The following is a 25,150-nucleotide window of genomic DNA, read 5'->3' on the forward strand; positions in this document are numbered from 1 at the left end:
AGGTAGAAGCGCCAAAAACAACATCACGCTCTCTGCCAAAAACCCAGAGAGAGCCCCCTCCCCTCAGAACAACACACACACACACACACACACACACACACACTCACACGTGCGCTCACGGATGACACACTAGAGATGTACATCCAGTTCACATGGTGCAAAAAAAAAAAAAAAAAAGAAGACAAAGACAAAGAAATCCACGTTCTAACTTAAAGGTTAATACAGACAACAGATGTGTGTCTTGTGCCTCACGAGACCTAACTGAATGATTAAGTCTGGAGCAAAATAATAATTTACAAAGAAAAACAAAACAAGGAGTTTCTTAACATAGTCTACTTGGTTTTGTTTCATTGTACTTTGTATTAAAGGACCAATAGTCTATGTATCACTATGTCTAGTGGAAGTGATGTAACAGAGGTAAAGCTCCTATAAAGCACAAAGAACAGCGGGAGGGACAACCCATAACACATTACTCTGGCCTTATAGGAGGATCAGAGGAGCAGAAACAACCTCCACTCCACATTGTTGCTTTTTTTTTTTTGATTCATCAAATCTTGTGAGCGAAGTGTGTGAGGTTTGCCTCGCCAAGGAGGTGAGGACTGAGGAAGGCTGGATAAGTCGTTGGTTGTATGTGCTGTTGGTTTTTAAGTATTTAAAAGGAAAGTGAGCAATGTCGAGATAATGGTGATTTCTCTAATAGAGCGGTGCTCAAAGGGTGTGAGCATACAGACTTACAAGATGGTCACAGATGAATCAGAATCAACACTAGAGACGCGCTCAGTGCCAGGGAGGAGAGCGAAAGAGACCGATGCGAGAGGAGACGGGAGACTTAAATAGAGAGGATGGATGCCGTCCAGCCCAGCTTCACAGTCCTAACATCTCTGCATCCAAATCTGGAGCGTTCATTTGATTTGTCTATACAGTATTTGATTCTTTTTTTTCTGTATTGAATAGCTTTCTTACTTCCCTTTCAACTTTACAGTACAATACACTATAGTGCACACAAGGGTTTCTGGGCCAGTCCTCGGGCTCAGAGTGGAGTATGAGAGCACGCCAGCCTCGCAATGCTGCTTGATGTTCAAGTAAGTATCAGGGCCCGGCACTCAGACTGAGTCCCGTAGCCTGGTTGCTCTGCTGCAGCAGCCAGACGATCCAAAGAACCGGGAGCTGTGCTCTGAGCCTCAGTCCTGCCCCGGGTCCTTGGCAGGACCTCCGTCCAGGTAGATCTTGAGGGCCTTCTCCTTGCGCGGCGAGTAGCTGACACGGTGTCCGGTCTTGAGCAGGCGGCTGCTCTCCTTCTTCATCAGCTCGTTGCGCTCATCCTCCGACAGCTCCATAGGTTCCTCTGAGCTGTGCCTGCGCAAAGATCACAGCAATGTTGATCTCAAGTCACAGACATTCTAGATTTAATATACTAAGAGGTCGTGATGCAGATCAGTAAAAGGACGTCTACTCTGCGGACTTCATCTCCAACTTATTTTGGTGAATGTTTGATAGAAAAACTGTAAATTGGATTTCCCTTCTTTTTAATCTTAGTAGCAGCTGAGCTCTTTTTAAAAACATTTCTAAATCCCAGCACACACACACAGTTAGAAGTCTAATTAATATTATCATAAAAACTGAACCACTCTTACATCACCAAACATTGGCTCAATAAAGCAGTAAGTGGAGCAAAAAACTCTACAGTCCAATGAAATTGATAACATAGACGACACTGCTTAACCATAGTCCTGTGCGTCTTTTAAATTAATTTGGCAAAACTCTTTAAGACCAGAAGAGCGACACCAAAAAAATGCTTGAATGTGGACTGTAATTGTGTCAAGCTCTCCCACCTGTAGAAGACCACAGCTCCGTCATCACAGATGTACAGGGGCCACACGTTAAGAGTTGACACCTTGGGGTTCCAGTCCAAATCCTGATGGATCTCCAACACAGAAATATCACATGGAAAAGTTCCTCTACCCTGCGCAGAACACACAGACCGATTCTCAGTGAAACAGTTTAGAAGATGCAAAAAGAAACATAAGAACAAAAGTAAGTGTCCCGCGTGAGGTAGTGTGTCTCAAATACCTTTGCAAACTCCAGGTTTTCAAGAGGAATGTCGCTGATTTCACTCAGCTGCAAATGGAATAAAGAAATGAGTCAGAAAGGGCCAACGCATTTTGTTAATCAGTGATGGTCGATCAGGATAAGAGCACTTTAATTTCCATGTTTTTAAATGGATGAATAACTTTGATAACCTTTGATCGGTATAAATTATGTGGCCAACTGTGAAACATTTTCAATAACTGCTTCAAAAACATCCAGCAGGACACAGACATACCTTCTCCTTGAGCTCTTCTACGCTGCTGCTCTCCAGAATAACTTCCTGGAAGGGGCCCAGCTTCATTGTAGCGGGGTTCCATCTCCGGGTCAGAACAGCCAGCTGCGACATTGACTTCATCTTCTCTGGTTCTGATAAACGGATGGTGACAGACCACACATCAAAGTTGCGCTCTAATTGTACTTTGTTTCACCCGGAAACTAAGACACATTTCTCTGCACTCTGGTACTTGTTTCATCTGCTGCCATATCTCTTGCATCATGTCATGGGTTTCCAAAAAATGAATGAATGTCAAGTAATAATTTAACACTGATATTGTCTTGAGTCTCTGGAAGCAACAGATTCGCATTGGAACTCACTTTACTCATGCCATAGTAAAGCAGTGTCTGTCAGGGATTCCATCACCCGTAGCTAAAAGTGGAACTTTAACTCAGCTTGTAATATACAATAACCATTGTAACCTGTTTGAAAGAAACCTTAGAACGAATAGTACCATTGAGAACCTCCAGGAAAACCTCCCAGTTGGAAGAAATGCTGATGTCTTCTTCATACACATGGTAATCCAGAAACACGGTGCCTGGGTTCTTCCACGTCTTTTTCCTGAGACGAACCCTGAAAACACACACACACACACACGATCATGATCATGGTATATCAGCTCGATAGCAACCCTCAGTTACTTTTAGCATCTTTTAGGTGCGTAGGGTTGCTCGAAAACTCGCCAAATTTCTTTTCACCTTTCTCTCATCGCTGACGCATATTTCCTATTGGCTATCATTAGCTCCGCCCAACTGGAAGTCCATCATTTTGGATGAATTATTCACAGTGAAACAGGAAGCTGTATTTGCGGGGCTAGGCATAATTGAAAACTCATCAAGTTTGACACACTCAGAGGGACTAAAATGTGTTGTCTGACGTGGGTCTTGCTCTTGGGTACGGCAAGCGGGCATGACGGGGACCCCTGCAAAGATTTCAACAAAGTAGCCCTCACGGTGCATTTCACCTAGATATGCAATCTTCTGTAGGCATGTGTATCGTGTCCAGATCTAAAATAGAAGGCTCCTGGTGCCATGACCTTAACCCGACAGGAAGTCAGCCATTTTGAATTTAGTGTGAAATTCTACTCTCAAAATAGGCTGATAAGCAGATTAACTAGATCATCTGCAAATCATTCTGCACTTATTTTATCAACCAAAAGAGGTTTGTGATGGACATAAACCTCTTTTGCCAGTTAGAACACTTCCATGCCATTTCTCTGCCGATGCCCAGTTTACATTTACAACATTTTAGTGTGATCTGAATGGTTGCCATTTAATTTCTAATATCATGAGTAGTATTACTGTACACGTCTTGTGCAAGTTGCATGTTTTTTGGGTGTGTTTTGACTCTTTACAGAACCACTGATTCTGCCCCAAATTTCACACGCTGGAAAAGATTCCAAGCCTGAAGAAACATCTACACGCCCTTATTGAGTCATAGTCATATCGCCAACTATTGACAACAGGTCAAAAGTCAAGTCAGCGTCATGTGACAAAGGTCATCTGGTGCACATGAACTGTACATGCAGTAGTCTGAACATGACGTACAGCCATATGATGTATATTAAGTTTCTAGCTTTCTCTGGTGACAGATTTTGGACACAGGTCGTCATTGTAAATGAGAACCGGTTCTCTATTGACCTACCTGGTTAAATAAAGGTTAAATAAAATAAAACACAGGACATGATTCATCACTTTCATTCAGTCAGTGCCCAGCAGTCACGAAAATCTTACCTGTCAATGCTGAGGTCAAGCTTGCACTGCTCTTTCAACTGAGGGAGCAGCTCCTCTTTAGACTGCCTCACAGTCATGCCCTTGGCAAACACGGTGTCCACAAGGAACTTGCAGGGCTGGATAACATTGACACATGAATAAATTATCAGTATTTCTGATCACCATGTTTAGCAATGTAGTCTGATAATTTCAGCCATAATCTTCTGGGGTCAAAGTAACAAAAAAGTCTCTCAGTTCTTACCTCTGGTTCATTCACTAGTAGTTGATACACTTTCACTCTGTATTCACCCTTTTTCAGTGCTCTTCCTAGTCGAATAGTTATCTATGTGAAGAAAAAATGTCAAAGTCTAAGTTCAAGTATTGCACTCACTGAACAGAAACAACTAAAACCTAATTGTAAGATTGATCCTGACCTTGTTGTCATCCGAGAACGATGAGAGCGTTTCATTGAGCCGTACGCTCTCAAACTCCTGGTTGTTGGCGTACACCCGAAACACCTTGAACTGGGTGGAGGTGACTCCAACGTAGGGCTCCAGGTTCTGTTTAAACGCTGCTAATGTTATTCTCTTGTCCACATGAACGACTAAACCTGAAGCAGATGACAAGAAACGACAAGTACACACTTTGTCAGATTTTCTGCCCTCTTGAAGATGGAAAACACAGTTTTGAAATTCTTTCACTTGAACAATATTGTCACGGTGAAGGTTCTGCAAGAGTCGTTGAGCTTGCCTGTGATAAAACTTAAAAATGTAATGTGAACTAAACTATGGATGATTAATCATAAATATCACAAATAGATGATTCATACATTTTTGTGCATCCCATGTGGAGTCATCCTGAGTGCAAGGCTCTGCTCTGAAGTACAGGTACTGAGCCTCTGCCTTGCTCTTCCCATTGTCGTCATACTCGCTGTCTGTTCCAGAGTCTTCTTCAGCAGTGTCCCACGTCTCTTTTTTGCCCTCATGGGCTTTGGAGCGACGGCTACTTGTGATGCTGTGCGAGTCCAAACCGTTGGCCAGCTGTATGGAGCCGCTGTCTGCATTGCACAGTGTGTCGCTGCTGTGGCTGGAGCTCAGGATGTCGCTGTCCACTGAGCTGGTGCTGCGGTCATTGTTCACCTCAGAGTCCGAGCGCTCCTCACAGGCAAAGTGGTTCTCAGGATCAGAGGAGGCACCGCTGCTGCCCCCAGCTGCAGCCCTGATCCGGTTCTCTAACTCTCTGTTGTCTGCAGCCACACAGAGTGACGAGTTTGAGTCAGCCTCTTGGGTCGGAGATTCGATATGTTCAAAGTCGCTGGCGTCAGAGCTTTTCTGGCTGTCGCTGGTGCTGGAGCCCTGCTGCTGCTGCAGGGACAGATTCTTTAACTTTTCTGTGCTCTCCTCCAGGATAGCCTCTACAGATTTCCTGCTACCCTTTGACCCTTCAAAGGGCACGTCAGAGTCAGTGCCTACTTTTTGGCAAAGAGTTCTGTTGGCCAAGGTACCAGGAGACTGCTCAGGCAATAAGACCAAGAGTCGGATCGTATTCCCATGACGATCCAACAGTTTCCACAAAAGGGAGTCAGTGAACGCAACCTGATGATCTGCTGATTCGGAGCTTTCCACAAAGACCTGATGGAAAAAAACAAAACAGGTCAAATTCAGACTTAAAAGTGTTCAAGTAGATTTTCTGACATTTTCTTTTCTTACACAAAATGGAAACACAAAAGTCAGAATGAAAGGAAAATGCAGGGACCTTGTTACTCCTGAAGAACCCCTCAGCTTTCAGTGTCTTGTTTGGAACATACAGGAGTCTGAGGTCATTATAGCAGCGCTCCAGGACCACACGCATGGTTTCTGCAGAAAGCCCTGTAGCCTGGGAACAAACACATACAAAAGTTTGCAAGTCTGATCTCACAGGCACGCAATTTATTTTACACAATTTTCTGTGTTGATGCTTAAAATAAAACAACGTTGAGGAAGGAGGTGAAGGTACAGTGAAGAAACTGAGAAGAGTGGGAAACCTGTGCAATAAGCTGTTTGAATTCAGTGATCGTCTGGTTCAAGTACGCTCGAACGCTGATTGGAGAGGCGATGGTCTCGCTCTTCAGATCCACAACATGAACCTTCACCATAACCTCTGTAGCAAAGCAGAAACACACCCACAGAGACAGAGGAATTATTTTGACTGGTATTCTGACCATCTACACATCATCATTAGTGTACAGTTCATTTGCTTTTAACCATCAGAGTTGGTCTGCTTGCAAATTGCACACTTTTTTTTTTTTTTAAGAAAAGTATCTAAACACAATTGCCTCTGTAGTACAAAGCACAGCACTGTTGGCTACTGACCTCCAGGTTTGTAAGGCTGGAACACTTGCTCGGGCCTGCGGGTCTCAAGCAGCAAGTCAAACATATAAGAGGACTTGACTCCTCCCAGCAGCAAGCCCATCGGTGTGTCCTCCTCGCCTTCGTAGGAGCGCTCCAGGTACTCGTGGAACTCGTCATACTTTACCAAGCGGCAGCAGTCCAGAGAGACCACTCCCTCCAGCTCCATCAGCTGGAGTACAGATCACACACATGACCACACAGGTTTAGTACAAGTTGTGTAGAACAGTGGCTGGACCAAATAAGCTATGTTGTCACAAAATCAAACAACAAACTGACAAACCTTGTAGGCCATCTCTGTTGCTTCTCTAAGAGTTTTGTCCTTGTGCACTTCCAGCTTGCTCTCCATCATCATCTTTACAGGATGCATGCAGAAAAGCTTTATCTGGAGGTAAGAAGCGGAGGAGCAACAATGATTAAAGTTGTTTGAAAAGAGGGGCATGCACATAACAACACATCTCAAACCAATTCAAAAAGACCATGTACCTTGCAAGTGTTGCGCTCAATCTCCCGCTGTCGCTTCTCCTGCTCTTCAGACTCTTTCTCCTTCTGAACAAGACTCTTTATGTGCTCTGGAAAGTCATCCACAGATAAATACTCTGCAGACACAACAGACAGGGTACACATTAAAGCTGCATCCTTATTCTAGGACCAACACAGTGAAGGTAAACCTATTAATGGAAAACAGAGAGATTGTATGATCAAGACATCATTCTAAAAACATAACGAGGGCAACAGTGATCATCGTGTCTGTTTTGGTAATCTCTTTCAGCAGACTTAACCAAATTGATTTCTTACTTGCATTCCTTGAGGGATCTTTCAACCTATAAATCAGCATATATGCATTTGTAGAGCTGTTGGAAGAAAAAAAGGACTTGTGAGTGAGTGTAGTGGAATATAATAATATAATATAATAGTTTCTGAACTGAACAAAGAATAAAATGCACACCCAAATGAACACAAATAAATTGATCGACTTCATTATTATTGTATCCCATAAGTCAATATGCTGTAAGCATCTGACGTGTGTCACCCCACTGAGTGCTGAAAGACAACTGACCTTGCAAAGGCACTGGAATAATAGCCTCTGCTCCCTGAGGACCCCCCATATGTCTTCCTGATATCATCTTGGGTTATCTGCCCAAAAGAAATGCACACAATAGTACTTTCAGAGACTGAATGGACACTACCATGTAAATGACAGATTAGAATGATGTGGACATTGTTGGCTTTGTTTAGTAAGAATACAGACTGATGACTAGCACAGATTAAGCCTGGTGAGTCATTGTACCTGACATGTAAGTGCTCTAAGAAAACAAAACAGGTTACACAAAGGCTGAGGCTAACCTTGCTAACGTGCTGATCATTGAAGCTGTACCACTGGCCATCGCTGAAGGATTTGATGCAGGCGTAGTAGTGGCCACCCGCAGCACTCCCAGAATGCACCATGACGGAGAACAGCTCAAAAGTCAGTAAACTCTGAGAAGAGACAAATGGAGATCTTTTTGTTCAGACAGAAGTTGCAATAGCAGGATATACGCTCAAGATATGCCTTATTTGCAGAGCTGCAGTCACATCAAATAAGCAACATTGATGGTACAAAAGAGGAAGGCAGATACAGCTCGTCATTCAGCTTTACAGTATGTAACAAAACCAGCATGACCTGCGAAGCGTTGGCTAGGTCATCATCTGAAAAGTGCAGTACACACTGTAGGTGACAGGCAGATGTCTCATGTAACAAAAACAGGGAAGTAAAGCATCTTTTTTCAGTTTTATCTGCTATCTGATAGTTGCTCAGTAGCATTTCTATGAGTCTCCCTCATCACTACAATATTGGCACAGCAACTTCAGATGTAAATTATATAAAAGAAAAACCAACAGTGTCGCAATGAGCCTCTGGAAGAACGTCACTGCTCTCTGAAAAAAAGTCATCTTGAGCTTTGACCGTGGTGCCGCATCTGTTGACTGTGAAAGCTATAGCGCATGATTCATTTTCATACTCAAATATTCAATAAGCACTCATGCATGAAAGAATCTGCACCTGGTATGTTTCACCACCCATTTGTCCAGCACTTTCCTTTCATTTGTCCCCTGTCTGTAGCTTGTATTGGTCATATGTGGGAATGTCCAGATATGATCCTAAGGCCTGACTTGGGCATATTTTAACTGCTCTGTATTGGCTAGTTTTAAAGCAGATCAAAATCCAATCCTTTCTTTACTGTGCTCTACTGTGTTTTGTTCATAGAAGCCTGCTAATGTTGCAGTGCAGCTCTCCTTCATGACAGCCAGATTCTGCACTGCAAGCATTTCGCCTCATGTGAGTGAAAATTAGAGTGCATGAATGTGAAAAAATATTAAATCACATTCCCTCAATAAACTGTTATTAACAATAATTTAAGCTTATAATTTTTAATCTGGGTGTGCAGTATTTGGATCCAGTAGCTTGTGAAAAATAAGGCGGTCTAAAGTTAGGCTATGCCTGTAACTTCAATGTGACACATTGAAGTCATTCATATTTGATTAACACTTATGCACTTATCTTGTATTAGATATTAAGAGTATTGTATTAGACTCTGTATTGGCAGATACACAACATGACAGGTCTTGGAAGAAGTTTGGGGCATTTTCTCATGCAGTCAACTAACCAAGCAGATTGATAACAATCAACAATATCTACATAGTAAGAGGGCAGAATGATTACCTTTGGCTTCAACACCCTCTCTGTGCTGCCGGTGCTGTCCAAGCAGATGCCTTCATCCACACAATCGTCGGTGGAAAAATCGTTGCTCATCTGGTCGCTGTGGCAACTGCCTTCATTCTCTGCTCCGCTGTCAGTGCAGCTCTCCGTCTGAGGCGACTTCTAGAGAGGAAGCATTTCCAGAAACAGTAATAGTGAGAGTTTTTCTTTTTTTTCAAAGGCTCCAAAACAGTGGTCTACCATAGGTTATATGATAAAAATATTGTCATTTCTGTCTGTCACCTCATCTTCCACATCAATGAATGGACTCATGTCAAGCTCCTCTGGGAAAGTCATGCGGTCGTTCAGCTTGATGCGATGCATAGTGGTGTAGTCAAAATCAAAACGCTTCAGCTGCAGCGTCAGCAGGTACGGAAAGTGAAGAAATCTCAGACCCTGTGCAGAGAGGCAAAACAATCAGGCAGGTCAATAGCAGAGCAGTGTCTTCAATGAGCAGGACTCCCAGGTCACATTTACAGCGTCCTCACCTTCCGGGCGTCACATTTCTTTTTGCAGCGTTCACAGAAGTACTGGTTGGGCCCATCCAGAGTTTCTGGTTGGATAAATGCCTGCAAAGCCTCTTCCTGTGGCAGAAAAAATGGTTTTAGGTCCACGCAGATTGAGGCAAGAACACCAAATGGTCATGAACTGTAATTAAATGAGCAAGCATTGAATATAAGGCTGTGATTCCCAAATAGTGAATAAGCGTCTTTGATGTCAACGTGTTAAATGTTTAAAGAAATGGAGGAGACAAACACACCACACTGCCATAGGCCTGGCTGGCTCCAAAGGGTCTGATCACAAGAGGGATGTCCAGGTAAGTATCAATCCTCCAGCTCTCATAGCCACACTCCAGACAACGAACATAATCCTTCAGCTTCCCCTGGTACAACTGGTTGATCAGGTCAGCCTGAGGATATAAAGGCATGACAGTCAGGCCTTCTCAGCCATGCTTCACTTGTTACAATACAGCATTTGTTTGGCAAACAAAATACTCTCTTCCTGATACATTTTCTTAATAAAAGGAGGCACAAATGTCCAGTTACTGCTGTGACGCCACCTGCCACCCAACACTGTTGGATGGATTAAAAATAGATGGATTAAATACATTAAAAAGCACAAATGAAGCAAAACATTTAAAGTTTGTTGTAATGGAAAAAAATGTCTTGTTACCAAAATCAAAAAGGGACTTTCCACTGTGGCCATTTTAGGACACCTCAGACTCAGTTCACCAGGCTCAGCTCTATGACGTCAGACTCACTGTAGCTCAACTTTCACTGGTATAAATTGTTTTCTGTGAGGTATTAAAACTACAGCTAACATGCCGTATGTTAGTATGCTGGCTTGACAAAGTATTCTATAAAATGAAGCACTTGTTGAATCATCTTACAGTGTCTGAAACCACCTTGTTATCATGCTCACTTAACAGAGCAACTGACCTGGTAAAGCATTGTTTAAGCTTCTCTCTTCTCCATTCTTCACACAACTATTTCACTCACTCTGTGTCTACAATCTTTCGTAGGCACAACACCACGAATACTATGAAGGACAAACTGTGCTAAAATGTATAACATATCCCCATTTATACAATTCAGCACATCTTGCTCCTCCCTGTAACTCTAAGCCTTCGAGTGTGGCCTTTCAGAAACTGTATAATCACTTCATATGAACACAGTACAACAACATGTCACACTAACATGCTATGTTAGCATTTAAATGGATCTAGACTGGTTTTACATGTCACAGGGAGTTTACTTACTACTTTAAAAACAGTTGGAAAACATAATCTGCAGCTCAACGGAACAACTGTTTTCACAGGCTCTGGACTGACAGTAAACCAATATGGCTAAAAAAACAAATTATAGATTGGGGCTTAAGGCAAGGTTACGTCTTCATATGAAGTTGGATAAAAATAGTGATGCATCTCCCATTTCCAGTTTATTGTTTCTAGCTTTCTAGTTCTATTTTCACTGTAAACTTCCAAAAACTAATCTATTACAGTGGTGGGTACATTTTTAATGGGACTGAGTCACGTGCATTCATTTTGTGCTAACCAGAAGCTCATGTGTACAGACCACATGGCTGTATATACGCACACTGGATTAAGTGTTTATAGTTTAGTACACACTCCTAAGACAAGAAACAGCTAACCCTGGGGCTTACTGGCCCACTTCATTTTTCCCACAGTAGGTCTTTTGTTTCCATTGTGGGGGGGGGGGGCACTCAGAGTGGAAGCTGGCTGTGTGTTCTCAGAAGTCTAGGAAAACTTCTTGCTTTCTCCTACCTGCTCTGTTTGTTTCCACTTTTGCTCGAGGGCATCAAACATGACCCTGCACAGCTCCTGGACGTCATGCTGCTGCCAAGCTAAAGTGCAAGCACACAAAGAGCGTAATTAAGTGTACAGATGCAGAGGAACAAAGTTTCTCCTTTCACAAATATGCAGACAAGCCATGTGAGTCCAGTCACAGGAAAGCACGAATGCTCACCTTCACTGCTGTCCCAGCCAAAGCTCCGCGTCACATCAGTGGTCTCAATTGCCCGTTTCTTGCTAGTCTGCAGCAGAACAAACAGCCTTTGCAGCTGGAAGGGGATACTGGTGACTGGGTCCTCCTCAGACTCCTCAAACTCCCAGCTGAAGTCGGATAAAAGCATTTTAAATGTTGTACTTCACAAGAGAAGCTTCACAAAAGACTCCAACGAGTGCAGTTCCTTACTTGTAGAGCGCATTTCTGAACTCAGGGGTCATGAACAGTGTTTGTAGAAGACTGTTCAAATAGCAGGTCATAGCTTGGTTGACCAAGCCCACGTAACCTACAGCAAGGGCGGGGCAAGGGGGGGGGCAAAAGACAAGAAGTAAGGGGTCTGTTAGGCTTGTATAAAAGTAGTGATGTTGCATATTCAACAGGAGACAAAATCTCACCTGTCTCAGATTTGTTGAGGATGGACGAGTAAGAGTAGGAAGGACTGCTGTAGTCACCACTGCAGCCTGCAGTGCCGTCTCTCGGTAGAGGCCCAATGAAGCGCTCCTGGGAACTGTCATCTAATCCACTGCTATCTGCTGTGCCTGACTCATCCTACACACACAAACAAACAGACAGCAACTTTTGATAAAACATCTTTAGTGTGCAAAACCAAAGCTGTCGCTGTAATAGACCAAACAACAAAAATCTAACTTTGTTACCACTCACCGATGCAATCTGGGGCTGCTCTCCATCTTTGTCTGTAAGCTGGAGGAAATTCCTCTTACCACCAGGCTCAAACCCAGAATCTGAGAGTGACATCTCACTACTGTGGTCCAGTGGTGCCTAGAGGGAGGCAGAGTAATACCAATAATCACATGAACTGACACATGAAAACAACAAACCTGGAAAAGGCAGAAAAACCAACAGGTGGAAAACGTTCAAAATCAGTTTTCTACTGAACTCACGAGAAGGCTTAGATTCCCACTGAACTCATTTTCAGCAAATTCCCTGTATTGACGTGTACGAGGAAAGTAGCTTGAAGCCAACATGTGAACAACGCTACGTGGCAGAGGACTTTCTGTCTTTCTCTTGTGGAGGCTGAGGACAAGCGAGCAACGTGCTGCAGTGGAAACATACAGTAGCTTAATCCACTGACCTACTCAGTGAGATAACAACAGACACAGCACCTGGCTTTGGCCTGGGTCAGTGGCAGGATTAGCCTGTGCTCATTTAAGAAAAGGGAGTAGTATGTACACAAACATAGACAACACAGAACAAACTCATAGCGAGCACCAATTGAGCACATTAATACATTGATTCTATAGCTTTCTGTGCTAAATATGAAAGCGCTTAGCAACACCACTCTTACACCTTTTGTTTTTTTTGGAGCGGAGAACAATGGTATGGCAAAATCCATTTTTAAACACTGATAGCGAATTTTCAATTGTATCTCTACTACTATCAGCTTTAGTGAGGTCATGATATGGTGACAGAGCCCTTCCACTGCAGAAGTAGTGGGAGCTATGGGTCCTAACATAAACTTCTTATTAGTGGAGGATAAGTGAACAGCAAGTGCAAACACAGTCTGGGAGCCATTATATGAATCAGACTAGAGTTCACTTGAAGTACTTGGCCTGAACTCAACTACACAAAAAAGGAAACATTAACTTAAAGCTGCACCAATTCATTTTTTGGCCAATTTGGAGCAACGGAAAAAACCTATAAACACAGACATGACACACTGTTACCTTTTAAAATTGTCACTGCACAAGTTAGCAAGGAACTGCCGATTAGTTTACCAGTTAGTGACTAACTTGTTTATCCTGTCTTTCAGTTATTAGGACTCTGTGCTTAACGTTTGATGACTCAAATCACTTGAGGGGTCAAATTGCATTTTGCCAGTTAAATCACTGCCTTTTTTATTAACTGCATCATTGTGTAAACTGTGTCTCGCCTCAAAATTACTAAACTACAAAACTAACTATTATGGAAATTAGTTTAATGAGACCGATAAGAACAGGTACACGCAGCCTCTTTCACATCACACAGTCTTTTGATCCATTGCAGTTGTAACCATCTCAAAGCTGACGCCTAAACATTTTTAATCCTACACAAACAAAAGCAGTCCAAGTTATTATATACATATAGAGCTAGCTTAAGTCAACTGTGCTTCTGTTTGAACGCTGAAGTCAAGTAGGAGGAGAAAAAGGCTCATACTCAATGCAAACCTTAAATTTCCAAGATACCTTCAAGCAAAGAAACACACTTCTGCATGTCACGCAACCTTAGCATCGTGTTGAACCACTTAAATGCAACTTTTCCCAATAGACTTAACCTACTGATTTGACTGTGTCATCGTTATATCAGCCCATAACCCTGCGGAGATCCAGAATTATCCTCACAGCTGTGTAGATTTATGTGAAAAGTCAATATCACATGTTGGCAGAAACAAAGTGACTAGTGTCTACATTAATGAACTTCCTCACCATGTCAGGCGTATTTCCCCAGGCAAGGTCAAAAGTGCCATTCACATATCCCGCTTTGTGGGCCACGTCTTCATACAGCTTGGAGAGGGTGGTGGAGGCAGGCAGGTTGAGGGTCAGTCTCTCGTTGACCGTCTTTGCACTGGTGGTGTCCTGAATTATACACAGCACTCTGGGCTCCTCGGCTGCATTTTGGATCTGCAAATCAAAAAAGAACAGCGAAAACATTGGCATGAAGCATTGGCTAAATCCTCTGTGCTTTGCGCAGAACAACCCACATGCTGGGGAAAAGCTAAGCGTTAAAACATTTGTACGGCTGCGTGACAAAACCATCAGAAGCACGCCGTCAAACAAAAATACAACCAAAAATACAACCTCATGTCATGCCTCAGCACTGAAGGACTCAATTAAATTTCTGAAAAAGATGCACCTGGTTATTGAGCCGAAATATACGTACCACTGCAATTATTCCTGATTTAAATGAAGTCTTTGCCAATTTTAGACTTATTTAGGCAAGTTGTATTAGTATTAAGTAGCAAGTTTCTGTATGGTTTCTTGATAAAAAAGTAATATGTAAAATTTGAGAATTGAAGCTTTTCTGCACAAATGATTTTGTAGAAAAATATTCTATCCCTCAAAATAAGGTAGTGTAAAAAAAAAGCCTAATTTTGGTATGTAACAAAGCACACATGTTGGCTGTGTTATTGGGACATTTCAAAAGATCTTTTTTAAAACTGTATTCACTGGGCCAACAATTGTTAATGTCTGATTGAAAGCCAACATGAAACTAGAAGGACTCTCTCTGAAACTACATTTCCTTCAGTTGAAGTATTGACACGTGGAAAAAAATACCACCATGCAGTTGTTATGAGTTTCTATGCTGATATTTTGTTATTATCTTAACAAATGGCTTAACATTAATGTTGTTGTTTTTTTTGCATTTCTGTGCCAATCACAGAGACAAATATTAACAATAAAAGATAAACTGATGTGTTGGTGACATGCAGGACCTGATCTCCAACAAAGATAGCTTCAAGAAAAAAAAAAAAAAGAACAGTAGCTCACGTGTTCTCTTCTGTTATTGTGGTTCGTTCAGCTTTAACACACAGCCCTCTTTTCAAGTATCTAGAAACCTTCCTGCAGATGGTTACGATTGGTTACGATTTTCAAAACAGAAAAACATGGACAGGCTGTGAAATTTCTCCCAAACTGTCCACAATCTGTTGCTTAAAAAAAAAAAAACAGGCCATGCAAGTGCTGACGCATTCCTATTTAGCTGTAAAAACACACAGAGTAATCCGTTTTCAAAGATGAGCTTCAAGACACAGCAAGTCACTTCGTCATTCCAACTCTCCCCACATTTGGTTGTCTAATTGGTCTGGTATGTGCTAACAGATTGATAAGCTATTAAAAAGTAGAGGAGAGGGTTGAATTAAATTACATAATAACTACTGACAGAGTGTTGAAAACTGTCACACACTTAATGTTGGAGAAGAAATCTTGCGTTGTTTTATTTGATGTGCTATTTCCTGATCCAAGTAATAATTCTCTTCATACCATGCTGAAGACAACGATAATAAACAATGACGCATTTGAGAAGCTTGGGTTAACTTGTAGATTTGTTCATTTGTAGGTTTGACAAACATGTTATTGTTCACATTCAAAAGATATGATATTCATAATTGTGTCAGAAATGTGTGTTTTATGGGACACCACTTGCACGTCATTACATGGTCATTATTTCAGAGCATGCCTATTATCTTTTATAAATGTTATAAAGCTGCCTCGTACTGAAGAACAGCCTTCACATATATGTCCAGTATGACGGTCATCACACCATGCTTTATCATGGGCACTCTCTCCCACACCACACACAAGGAAGTGCTACCTGAGAAATCCTCTTTATCTCATCAAAAATACTCTGTCTGCAACTCCAAAACACACCCTAATGATACATGGAGACAGTTGGGGTAAAGAACAACGTAAAGCCAACAAAAAAAGGAAAATAGGTTAGAAAGCACACCTATGTAATTACACTCAAAAACACATTGAGGCTAAATGCCACCGTTTGGCTGGTTAATCCACCTTTAGGCTGAAAGTTACAGGAATATCTTATTCCTTTATTTGCAACCTCTTTGTGGGGTTTGTGATCTTGGCAAAATGTGACTGACGAGTCCTATAAAGGAGCTGCAGCTGACAACACACAAGTGTATTATGAGATTAAAGGTTATTTTTACCGTGGATATAATCACAAGGTGCTGACATGAAGGCACAGGTTCTGCAAAGCACATGCACTGCTTCTTTACAACTGCAACTGACTCTCAATGGCACAAAACTGATGACAGACTATAATGTTGTGAAATGTAAGTGTCCACTTAACACTTGTTAATACAATGTAATTAAACTGCAGCCACACACAGCACACACACCAGAACTCAGAACAGAACAGAACTAGTAGTGACTGTAGCTGGTAAATGTATGGGGCTACTAGTTCAGAAACACAGATGAGGCAACGACAATGAAAGATTTGATTGTCACTAGAAATATAGTAGCACTCAAACTGTTGATTTGCTGGCTGGCAGTGAAAAAAGACCTGTGAAAACTGCAAAGGAGGTTTTATACACAACTGCAAAATGACAACTTCAGTCTCCACATGAAGGAGGATCTCTGAACAAAGTCAAACATAAAACAAGTGGATCAGTGCTCTGTCGGCACACTGATTTATGGATCAATAGCAAAGGCCTCAAAACATTTCGACTAAAACACTGGGAAACTCCAGTGGTGGCAGCAAAATCCAATTTAATAGAGGGGACAAACATCACATGCTCACCACCTGTTAGTTTTTGTCTTGCTGTGACTTGCACTGGCAAAACAGACCAATAAGCAAAACTTTTCAAAGTATTCATCTTCATAAACATTTCTCATACAGTATTATGAACCGTGACAAGAAGTATGTTTTCAAATTAAACACTTTGTGTTGCATTTTGTATATCAAAGGTGCTATACATCATCATAATTACTATCATTATTATTACTTTTATCTAGTAGCTGTCAACACATGGCCCTTCAAAGCATCATATAGAGAAGTCAATTTTTTCTTGGAAGAAAATGTCTTCCTCGCGAAAATCAATAATTAACCATAAAAGTCTTTTAAGCATAAGGAAAGGCAATTTGACAAGATACAAAGTAAAATTCAAAATAAGTGATATGTTGCATATGACAATATTACCTCCATACAAATCTGAAAACTTTTTTTCAAACAAAATAAAGTCCAATGGCTTTTTAATGTTATTATTTTCTAGGGATGCAACTAACATTATTTTTCATTATTGATTATTATGCAGATTATTTTCCCAATTGATTGCTCATTTATTTGGTCTAAAAAATATCTACCTTAGTTTCCCAGAGTTCAAGGTGAAGCCTCTAAATGCCAAAACCCACAGATATTAAATTTAAGCTGGAAATTTAAGGAACTGGCACTAGATTTTTTTTGGCATGTTTGCTTGAGAAGTAAACCATACATATATGAAATATTTAAATACCTAAAAAGATCTAGCTTTTCTTACGGGTAAAATGTGACTTTTGAGGTGAGGAAAGTCTGAGGGTCTTTGAAATTCCTGTTTTGCTGCCAGACTGACATATGAATAATACAAACCTCTTTCAGTCAAGCTCAACCTGATGAGAATAAAATGCTTACAACCTGCAGGGTTTTATTAGATCCATTAATGTGATTTAATAAGTTGTGCGGCTAAAGGCTACGCTATTACTGAGAAATATGTTGGAAAATGAATAAGTGTGAAGTGCTGCATCACCAAATCCAATTTTCCCACTAGCCCCAAAAATCATGAGTGACGTCCTATGCTTGGTGTATGACTGCAGCTGACGTCAATACAGCCAAAGTGCCATAAAACACACACACACACACACACACACACAAAATTAAATAATGGGACTACAAATAACTTGCAGAAAATAATGGCTGAACGTTGTAAAAATAAAAAAATTAAAAACATGAATATGACTGCCAGTGCCAACAGTATCAACAAGGATAGCCATGTTAAAATCACATCTAACCTGTGCCAACATGTCAGCAGCCAAAGTACTATCTGCTAAGGTTAACCATCGGGGGGGGGGGGGGGGGGTCACTAACATTTAACATTCATAATGATCTGTGGAAAACATGACAACACGGTACCTTCATAGATTATTGTTAAAGCTAACACTGTACGTTAACGGTGGCTAACCATCAAGCCAAAAATGGCAGAATAAACACGAAAAGGTTAAGTAACTTGTCATCATAACAAATGCGCTCGGCGCGGATGTCTTCATAGGCGAACATTTATATTTTACGATTAACGTTATTGTTGTATTGTCGGTAACGTTTACGTGAGCTAACGTTGGTCAAATCAGCTAACATTAGCTTTAGCTAGCTTCCGAATTTGACTTGTTAGCTAACATTTGCGTTTACAGTAAAGCCACAAGTCCCATTCAAAACAATCTGCACACGAAGCCAAGAGGGAGTCGGAGTAACGTTACGTATTTTCATCAAACTAGCATGACGGTAAACGCTGCTTCAACGCTGCCAGTCGGATCAATTGATGCGGCTGCTGGCATTTGGTTTAGCAACTTCAAAAACATGTACATTAGCTTGAGTTGTGGGAACCTGACTTAAAGGGCTAACGACACTAGCTAACGTTACTTGCAAGTTAACGCAACTAGTGTTGACAAATAGAGCATTTGCAAACCTCGGGAGTTTTTGGTGACCAGAAAGCCAAATTTGAAAGCTAGATAACTTAATGATATTTATGCTAAAGCTCTAGCTGCCTTCATAAAACTCACTTTGTCCGAGACGCAGTAAAACTAGCCGCTAACTGATGTTAGCTTTAACGTTAGTTAGCCAGCCATGTCATGATAGGCCGTCCAAGTCATGTTTAGCTAACTGTTAGCAGCTGAGAGTTAGCATCTAAATGATACACCAAGATCGCAAGAACTCCCAAAGTGGTGCAAAAGTTTGTCCATTATTAATGGGCACGGTCTGCAAGGGTGACAGCTAAACGCCCAGAGGTTGATCCTCCGACCTGGGCTGGGTCCGTGATACCTCACCTCTTTGGGTACGAACTGGTTCTCCTCGCTAGGCACCATTTCCATTTGTGCGACAGTTTAGACAAGCATCTATCCGGACAAGGATGTCAGCGAACAAACTTTGCAGCGGTAAACACAAACATGGTTTGTGTACTGTTTGTTGTAAGTTTGGATGCTTGGTTTACAAAATTAAACTTGGCAAAACTTGGAGGCTTATCAAAGTGATCGCAACACTCTCGGTTACACTACCCAAGCACAAAGTGTCCTGTTGTAAATGGAGAAAAATGGCCGGTGTTTTTACTCCGCGAGACTTCACTCAGGGAGCTTTGGCGTCACACACCATCCAGACAGGCGTGCGTGATGTGTGCGGGCAGGATGACGTCGGTGTGTGTCTGCGCTTTTAAAAGGACCGGGCCGACAGAAACACACCATAAAACACACTAAAACTGGCCTTTTAGCTTGTGTGAGAGAGCCGTGCGGGTCAGCGGTCGGTCAGTTTGGCAATGCTTTTAGTTTGAACAGTGAGCTGTTTCCAATCCGATCACAGCTTGTTTAAGAGATTGAATTTAGTCAAGTGGACAACATGGTTTCATGATGAATATTAACTGAACTTCACCTGGATGCTCTGATTTAAAGATTTAAAGCTATTTCACAAATTAAAATCTTTACTCATAATGTTATTTTACTGTGAAAGTGTGAATGATGGACCCACTGGCTCTATAATAATCTTTGCATACAGAACACTGAGCTGCACTGCAGAAAATGCTATCAAATGCATACAGCACATCCATACCAAATAGTTAGGATTATTAACAAAGCAACTTCGCAAGGGTCTCAGCTATGGAAATATGCAACACTACAGCACAGTATCAACTGACACTATAAATAACACAAAAAGTTGTGGGCCCACTTTGTTACTTGCTGTTGACGTCCTGTATCCAAATTTTGTTTATTATTTGCATTAATATTGCACATGCCACATGTATGAATTTGTGTTTTGTAAAATTTAATCAAATCACACAGTGGGAGGAACAAGTAGTTAATAAAGGCCCCGCTGCTCATTTTTTGCGTCAGCAGGTTAAATGTTAAATTATACATTTTGGGGCCTTTTAGACCTTTATTATAAATAGAGGAGATGACAAAGAGAGACTCAGCAAAGGTCCACAGCCACACTCGAACTGAGGGATGTTGCAGCACACAGTCGGCATCCTACCCCCAAAGCCCAACTGATACGTATTTAAATTAATTGTTTCTATATCACCTGCTCACCTGCCTTCACTTGTTAGTGAAGTCCACCAGGAGCAGGGCAACCGCGAGTGACTGTGGTTCAAGAGCATGTGTACTACATGGGACACAAAGGTACCAATGTAAATGTGCTTTTACTCTAGACTGTTAAATTTAGGGTATAAGATGCAATGTATATCAATATTTTTCTGTATCACTGGACACTTTCACATTGCAGTGGACATTATACTGCAGTGTAGCAGCATCAGTTCAGAACAAACAGTTCAAACATATTTCACATTGTCACCTCACAGCAAGAGAGGTCAAGGTCTGATAACAGTCCCCTTTTCTGCACGTTCTTTCTATGTTTGCTCAAGTTTGTTTTTGGTGATCCGGGTTTCCTCCCACATTCCAACAACAGGTGGACTGTAGTCTTCATGTAAGAGTCTGTTTTTGTGTGTCATAAGCACCGCATCTGACAGAAACGTGCTATAAGAGAACAACAGAGTGTGAGTAATTCCCTCATTGTTTGTTTTCTCCAAGCAAGTGGACATCAATGCCAACCGGCAGCAGAGATTCATTGTGCTAGGATTATAAGAAGGGGATGTAGATGCATATTTATCCTCCTGTTATGCATAGAAATACATTTATAATGATACATCAATCAGTAATTTAACGTATTTATTATGTGTATTAAAGCCAATTAGCAACTGAATTAATAACCATCAGGACACAATTTAATAAAAGACATTTTATAATACATGGCCAATAACAAGTTTCCTTCATGAATTAGCATTAGAATCAGATTTGACAACATATTGTTGCACAGTTTTAATGAACAACCTACACAAATAACCATCGACTCGTCAACAACCACTCTGTCTCTTTTAGGGAATGACATATTCACAGATGTACTTTTTGAGGCTGCGACACACCTCATCGTACCACTTTCCTTGTGCAACCACTGAAAGGGCAACACAGCTCTCCCTCTTCGTTCCTGTGGGCTGCTTCTTGGAGCGGTCCCAGTTGAAGTAGCTGACTGGCATGCTGTTGACATCAACATACTGGCCTTCTTTCACTATGTCTGCCACTCCGATCCAGAAGTCCTTGGATCCTGGAGCACTCCTCTTTGCATAGTCTCTCAGTTCATTGTTTTCCATCATGTCCCGCGGCGTAGCAAGAGTTCCTCCTTGTGCAATACAGTCTTCATTTGCTTCATGGTAATGCTTGGGTTCCTCAATTGTGAGGTAACACTTCCTGTGAGCTTTGATGCCACGAAGACAGACTGAAAACACAAAGCACTTACTGCATGAGTGAACTCAAATTTAATCTAACAATTCCAGGAGTTTAAAACTATTGCAATATTTAGTTGCATTAATAATCTTTTTTAATACTTTATTTGTTTGAATACCCCTTTTTTCTCCCACAGAATTTGTAGCCACAGACATAACACTTAACTAATAGTGGGGAAGTCTGAATGCTGACTAATGAATTAACCAAGAAAATATATTCTCACAAACATAACAGATTTTTTTTTTTTTTTTTAAAAAAAGCACCACAAAGTACAAACAAGAGAAGCAAAGCAAAAAAAACGTTGAAAAAAACAGTTTCCTATATAATTCATATATGATTTCCTATAAATTAATCGTGTCATTTGCATTCTTCCCCTTGTGCAATTCAACCTTTTTCTTTAGAGTTCAGTGGATGATATGATTGCTGCTGCCCTCTGCTGGTGGCACAGCACACTAAGAAGTTCAAAGTCTAGTTCTCAAGTTACCAATTATCTCTCAGCAGTGTTCACACTCGTGCATGACAGCTCAGTGGCCTCAGTTATCAAGTAAAAGTGAGATAAAGCACCATAACATATTTGTAACACAACCTAAAATCAATAATGGTCCAAAGCTTTATTTCTTATTTTCTTACTTTTGTAAACAACATACTAATACTAATACTAATCCTTATGAATCTAATCCCTTATACAACTGTCATCTCCTCTCTTTAACCTTCCTTTTTTTTTTTCTTTAGTAAGGACAGTACCTGTCTGCAACGCCTGCATCTCCTTCAGTGAATTCACCTCCTGCCACAACCTCTCAAGCTGGGACTTCACATCATCATCCTCTGCAGCTGCATCACGATGAAGAGGCAAGGAAAACAGGTCAGATGAACGGCAGGTAGTGATCACATTGTGAATTAACTTGTGTGTGATGTGTTTAGTTACCTCCGGACTGACGAGGCGACACGGCCTTCCTGGTGCGAGACGGACGGCTGCAGCTCAAGTGGAGCAAGGAGAGGCAAAGAACGAGGAAGACGGGGAGGGCCAGGCGTGCCATGTCTGAGTCCAGTGGAACCTACAGGACAGGAGTGGACACAGTGGCGCACCTTGTGCTGCTGTGAAAGGAACCAAAAACACTGCAGGCAGCTCAATATATACTGGCCCTCTGTGTGCCTCTCTGGGTGCCCTCCCTGCATTGGCTCCAGCGCTGTTTGTTTTTGTCCAAACATCAGGAGGAGGTGAGAGAGGTATAAGGGTGGAGAGGCAAATAATGTCTTCCTTGTGTCTGGCTTTTGATAAATATTTACTTGGGACAAGGTGCGCTAAGCAGTATTCCCTTTCATTTCACAAACAAACTGGAAATTCATTGACTGCTTCATCATTACAGAATGTTCTTCATCCCAGATTTGGACGTGCTAAGTCACTTTCTGACAGGTGAGAAATAATGTTACACCTTGGTGTCAACTCAGAAAAAAGTGCCAACATCAAATGACACCACCAGAAGGAATCTTATAGGATTCATGCACATTAAATGGTATCAAACTACACTAATATGAGATTAATTCACAACTTTTAGTACGACTAAACACTGCTGTTACCTTTGCAGTGTAGATATCTTTTCAATGACTTTACAGACTTTAAGCTGCATGATCGTTAAAAATAAAGCTTCCATTACACCCAAGGAAGTCCAGCTCCCAGCTCTGGTGCAGGCAAGGTTATTTTTAGAGTGAGATGTTGTATAAAGATGGGAGGGGGGAGCTAAATAAGAAAAACCATTGGGTATATGGGCTCAGTGTAGCAAGAACTCTCAAAGCCAGCTCAAGTACAGTTTGCCATTTTTACAGTCTTCAAATTGTACATTTCTAAGCATTGTCTTTCATTCGAGGCTGCACTAGATAGTTAATTCTCCCACTGAGTGAAATATTCTTTAGAATAATTTATTGTAACCTAACCTAACCTGTTGACGAAAAATTCTGCTTCATTAGTTGCACTACAGTCGCCTACTGGTACGCCAAGATGATCTTCTGCACATTTGCTGCTTTCCAGCAAGTAGAAGAACTGTATGCTGAAATGAAATACAAGAAAATCAAATTATTTACTGTAGTACCGTAATAGTGCAGTGCAGTGCAGTAGGTGTAAATTCATGTGACACTGCACTGTATTTGAAATCTACTTAGTTTAGACTCATTGCACAGTATCGAGTCAAAGTTCTCTATTCAGTCAGAATGCAAAAAAGCTGTATTAGCAAATTCTTGTATGCTTTTCCAATTCAGTGTCTGCTTACACTTCTCGCTTTCCATCACGAGGCAGAAACTGAACCCAAAACTAACAGTGAGGCCTGAGCTGAGGATAACACAAACATACAGAAGATCAGTAGTTCTGATTTTATTAATAATTCATAATTAGGATTCTACAGCTGTAGATTGCACTACATCTGCCAACAATACATGTACTGACTCTGACTATTTTGAGTATCTGTAGAATTTAAAAACTCATTGCCTTGTTGTCATCTGGTGCTAAACTGAGGGGCTGTGCAGAATGTGACGTACCCATAATTCTAATTTTGAAACCGAGAAACCTTTTTAATACGAGGAACTTATCAGGAAGTTGACATATGATTTGAATCCAGGTGAAAGACATTATTCTTTTTGATTCCATGAACACAAAATAAACACATACTTAGGTGACAGAAAATAGTATATGCTATAAATAGTTGAATAATATTTGAAGAAAGGAGGAACATTGTTTTTTTTTAAATCCAACACAGAGAGAGCTGACTTCACAGATGACCTAAAAATGTGAAATAAGCCCAAACATTGATCGCCGAGTACTTTGCAGATAAATTTATTCAAGTAAACAGAACTGTACTTAGAGAAAGTACAAAACAAAAAAAGGGACAAAAATATACGACCACAGGTAAACCATAGTTTATAAGGAATTTTGTGAACACGCTACAATGCTAAACATTTACTTAGACATGTGTTTTCTTCTTTTTTTTATTTTTTTTTTGTAATGCAATTTGAACACTCACGCTCAAAACCATACAATCTCTCTCTCTCTCACACACACACACACACACACAAACAGACCTGACATCAAAGGCATCAAAATTGAAATGTATCCAAGTCTAGAAATTAATTCATCACTTTAGTAGAACCATTAACACTGTCTCCCCACTGCTTATCGTTCAACTTCAAAGCATGCAGTTTTTACTCCCGTTAGTTTTGATGTTATGAAACATTGACTGATTTTGCTGTTTTTATAGTTTGGGAAAATAGGTTTTGACGTGTAATCTTTTGTCTTAATAATTCCTGTAAAGTAATAAGTCATTCAGATGGCTAGCCCGTATAAAACACACTGAATAAGCACCGCCGAAGAAGTGGCGAAAACTAAATGCAGCACAGTTTGCTTTTACTTTGACAAATTAA

At 41.0% G+C, this 25,150-nt stretch overlaps 2 protein-coding genes across 3 annotated transcripts; both read right to left on the minus strand.

Annotated features, from left to right (window-relative positions):
• Positions 1-318: 318 nt before the first annotated feature.
• usp47 (ubiquitin specific peptidase 47) lies at positions 319-19,483 on the minus strand. Of its 2 annotated transcripts, XM_070841353.1 has the most exons (29): positions 19,247-19,483; positions 16,032-16,088; positions 14,147-14,341; positions 12,387-12,503; positions 12,119-12,272; positions 11,913-12,009; positions 11,685-11,830; positions 11,483-11,562; positions 9,959-10,108; positions 9,687-9,782; positions 9,442-9,594; positions 9,163-9,321; positions 7,809-7,940; positions 7,522-7,598; positions 7,260-7,315; positions 6,948-7,060; positions 6,745-6,846; positions 6,426-6,633; positions 6,098-6,213; positions 5,830-5,949; positions 4,904-5,705; positions 4,509-4,684; positions 4,337-4,417; positions 4,096-4,211; positions 2,817-2,935; positions 2,324-2,454; positions 2,071-2,118; positions 1,833-1,963; positions 319-1,356 (listed from the first exon to the last, which is right to left on the minus strand). In XM_070841353.1, the coding sequence occupies exons 1-29, from the start codon at positions 19,289-19,291 to the stop codon at positions 1,182-1,184; spliced, it is 4,152 nt and encodes a 1,383-aa protein (XP_070697454.1). In that variant the 5' UTR covers positions 19,292-19,483; the 3' UTR covers positions 319-1,181. The 2 variants fall into 2 exon arrangements, with proteins under 2 accessions (XP_070697454.1, XP_070697531.1); XM_070841430.1 differs by lacking the exon at positions 16,032-16,088.
• A 1,756-nt stretch (positions 19,484-21,239) lies between these two features.
• Positions 21,240-22,779, minus strand: clec3a (C-type lectin domain family 3, member A). Its single transcript, XM_070835238.1, has 3 exons — positions 22,668-22,779; positions 22,487-22,573; positions 21,240-21,734 (listed from the first exon to the last, which is right to left on the minus strand). Exons 1-3 carry the CDS (start codon positions 22,777-22,779, stop codon positions 21,337-21,339), a joined length of 597 nt encoding a protein of 198 aa, XP_070691339.1. The 3' UTR covers positions 21,240-21,336.
• Between the last annotated feature and the right edge of the window lie 2,371 nt (positions 22,780-25,150).

Source organism: Pempheris klunzingeri, chromosome 1 (genome assembly GCF_042242105.1).
Source record: "Pempheris klunzingeri isolate RE-2024b chromosome 1, fPemKlu1.hap1, whole genome shotgun sequence".
NCBI lineage: Eukaryota > Metazoa > Chordata > Actinopteri > Acropomatiformes > Pempheridae > Pempheris > Pempheris klunzingeri.